Source organism: Stegastes partitus, unplaced genomic scaffold, assembly GCF_000690725.1.
Source record: "Stegastes partitus isolate 25-593 unplaced genomic scaffold, Stegastes_partitus-1.0.2 Scaffold2372, whole genome shotgun sequence".
Classification (NCBI taxonomy): domain Eukaryota; kingdom Metazoa; phylum Chordata; class Actinopteri; family Pomacentridae; genus Stegastes; species Stegastes partitus.
In genome coordinates, this window is record NW_007580103.1 from 62,451 (window position 1) to 65,805 (window position 3,355).

Genomic DNA, 3,355 nt, shown 5'->3' on the forward strand with positions numbered 1-3,355 from the left:
CAAAGAGACACAAAACAACCACAAAGAGACACAAAACCACCACAAAGAGACACAAAACCACCACAAAGAGACATAAACAGCTGCAAACATATGACTGATGCCGTCTCTCTACATTCAGTTTGCATCTCTTGGCGTTTGTTTAAAATAATTGTGCGTCGTTGTCGTGTCTCTTTGTCTTGGTTTGCGTCTGTCTGCGGCGGTTTAGTGTGTCTGTGTTGCCATGGTGAGTACCGCTGGTTATGTCCAGATAATGAGAGTCTTTTGAGCTGTAATTGCTGGAGCACATGAAAGCAGGTCTTCTATTCCCTCAGCGCTGTAGTTTCCACAGGAAGTGATGTGTTGTGCTGCCACCTGAATAAAGTCCATAACGCGCTGGTTGTGGGTCCGTTGTGTTGTCTCTGGATGTGTCCTTCACACGCCTGAAGTATCACATATCTTATTCCATTTGATCTCATCTGCGGTTCCTGTCGTCTGGTGGTGACGTGTTTACATCTGAAGTGCTCATTTTAACACTGTCATGAATGAAAGGTGAGTTCTGCTGACCGCTGAATTAAAGCAGAACAGCTGAAGATGAGAGAAGAGGTGAAAATGTCAAGAGAGCTTGTTGTCCTCCAAACAGGTCACGTCTGAACGTGTCATACGAGGCCTCCGTCCTCGGCTGAAGCAGCTAGCGGTGCCTCTTCCACCAGCAGATGGTGCCAAACAAGTGATCAGATGCTAAGCTAATGACAGACTCATCATGAGCAGGGTGAAAAGGTGAAGCATCTATTAGACCTGTGTGTGCTCAGGATGAACCGTGTGGTGGCAGTCGATAGGTGGAGGGGGAGAGTTGGTCACTCGTGGAGACCGTCCGGACCAGGAGACCGTCCGGACCAGGAGACCGTTCGGACCAGGACACCGGTGAATGCTCATGGAGCTCCTGCTGGCCGGTGGATCGGAGAAGTCACGATGGAGCTGCAGGTTACTGAAGAGGAGCAGCAGAACGCTCTTCTGTGTCCTGCCTGAAGAAAACTTCTCTTCCGTCCCCAAAGTTACTGCAGATCTGATCGGAGTCGGGACATCTCATCTCCCCCTGACAGGAGGGTCCTGCCCGAGGACGAGGACTCTGTACTGGGTCCCTGCACCATCAGAGGACTCCTCCAGGCTCAGGTCTGAGCAGGCCCAGCTGGCCGGCGCTCTCCCTCCATAAACGACTTATGAGGCCTCCACTTTAGAAAAGCTCCGTTTCATCATGTTTATCTGGAGTCATCAGTTGTAATCACGTTGTGATAATGTTTGAATGATAATCCAGAGCTGTCGCTTTGCTCTGCTCACGGTTTGCAATAAATGTTAAATCCTGCATTTAAAGATGACCTGTCTGAATGTTATTGGATCATTCACAAGAAGAATAGCTGTGGCTTTGCTGCAGCTTATGGGGACCTTAGTAAACTAAACTAAACGGTCTCTGATGGAGGTAAAAAGTTCAACTGTGTGCATGAGATCTTTTCAGTGGTTCTTAAAGGTTATTCCAAGTCATGAGTAGATAGTATTTCTGGGTTAGTTCTCCCAAACCTGTAAACTTTACCCTGGCAGTGACCAAGTGCTCGATCCATTTAGAGGAAAGGCGTGTCTGGTCCAGTGATCCGACTACTGAGGCGACTAGGCGAGTTTCCTCGACACCAGCTTACGCAGTTTTACAGAATCCTATTAGGACAAGAACCTGTAGGCAGCTAGAACCTGACCCTAGAACCAGAGAGCTGGACCAGTGGCCCTGCACAGGGTTGTCACCGTGCTGAGGAGCTGCTGAGAGCTGAGCAGCCAGCAGGTGGCAGCACGTCACCAGCCAGTGAAGGACGTTCCTCGTGGGCTTCGGCAGAACCAGAGCTTGTGTCAGTGCGCTTGATGTCCCACCGAGTCCTGCTGGTACCTTCTCTGGTGGTAGAAACAGAATCAGCAGGAAGGTTTCTACAAACCGCCACATGTTTTATGTTTCAGCAGGACGAGGAGCTCCGGACCTGAGTCAGCTGATCAGGAATCTGCTCTACTGGCTGGTTGGAGCTGCAGCCGTCTGACACTCACACGGCTTCTTCTGGGTTTCAGGCTGCTCCTTATTTCTGCAGGATCTCACGATGTTTTGATCTTCTGTCTGCTCATCAGCTCACAGGTTGGACTTTTCTATGAAGCAGCAAGAAACAGCAGAAAGGAACCAATCCGGTTGGACGACAGGTGTGCAGGGCGGAGCTTCACTTCTCTACTGACTGGAAACCACCTGAGTTCAGAGAGACGAGTCCAGGAGATAAAGACTGGACTTTACTATNACCACCCCTCCTACTGCCCCTCCTACTGCCCCTCCTCCTCCTTCTACCACTACCACCCCTCCTACTGCCCCTCCTACTGCCCCTCCTCCTCCTTCGACCACTACCACCCCTCCTCCTTCGACCAGTACTGCGACCTTCACCGGACTCATCGATCACTCAGACGTACGAACAAAGGAATCGTCCGTTGAGCTGCTCGACTTTCCAACTCGCTCCACTTTGACCACGTCGACTGAAGGTCCGACCAGTCCTGCTCCTGTGGCCGTAACGTGGCCAGAACCCCAGACCGCAGCGACCGCCCAGTCGGTCCCGTCGTGGGTTTCCGGCGACGCCCTGGACCAGAGGCGGCGCCGTACCGTGGCTGCTGCGGGGGTCTTCTGCGTTTGGCTGTTCGCCGGCTGCCTCATGCTGAGCGTGGCGGCGGCGGCGTGCGCGGCGGGGACCCTGGCGAGGCTGGTGGTCTGGTACAGGACGGTGTACCGGCCGCTGGCGAGGAGCAGCAGAGGCGGAGTGAGGCTGGTGACGTACGGCAGGGCGCAGGGGGAGGCGGCTGGGGGAGGAGCCACGGCGCTGTATCGCTCGGTTCTGTTCGTCCACAGAGACGGTGGCGACACCGTGGCAACGGAGGGCGGCGACGAGAGGGGAGTGTACCGGGAGACTGTGCACCGTCTGCAGAGCCGAGAGGAGGCGGTGGAGGGATGGAGGGAGGCGATGGAGGAGGATGACGGGGGGAGGAGGGGAGGAGTGTCCAGGAAGCGCTACAGCGTCATCCTGAGGGAGGAGCGAGGGGAGGCGGGGGGAGGCGGCGGGGGGAGGCCGGGAGGAGCTGCAGTGGGTGGTGGGAGGATGGGAGGTGACGGGGGGAGGGCGGCAGGAGCTGAGGAGCAGCTGGGGGGAGTGGCTGACGCAGTATTTACCCAGCATGCCCTGGGGATTGGCCACGCCCCCCGACGACAAGGCGGCGCAATGACATCACACTGCTCACGTCAGAGCTGAGGGTGACATGGCAGACACACAACAACCACAAAGAGACACAAAACAGCCACAAAGAGACACAAAAC

General features: G+C 54.9%; 1 protein-coding gene across 1 annotated transcript in view; it reads left to right on the forward strand.

The window, feature by feature from the left end:
- Positions 1-3,349, forward strand: part of LOC103374844 (glycoprotein Ib platelet subunit alpha) — a 9,722-nt gene extending 6,373 nt beyond the window's left edge. Inside the window, 5 exon segments of the mRNA XM_008304997.1 lie at positions 809-900; positions 1,032-1,149; positions 2,144-2,459; positions 2,572-3,080; positions 3,082-3,349. Of these exon segments, the coding sequence (XP_008303219.1) occupies positions 809-900; positions 1,032-1,149; positions 2,144-2,459; positions 2,572-3,080; positions 3,082-3,264 (1,218 nt within the window). The 3' untranslated portion in view covers positions 3,265-3,349.
- Positions 3,350-3,355: the final 6 nt, after the last annotated feature.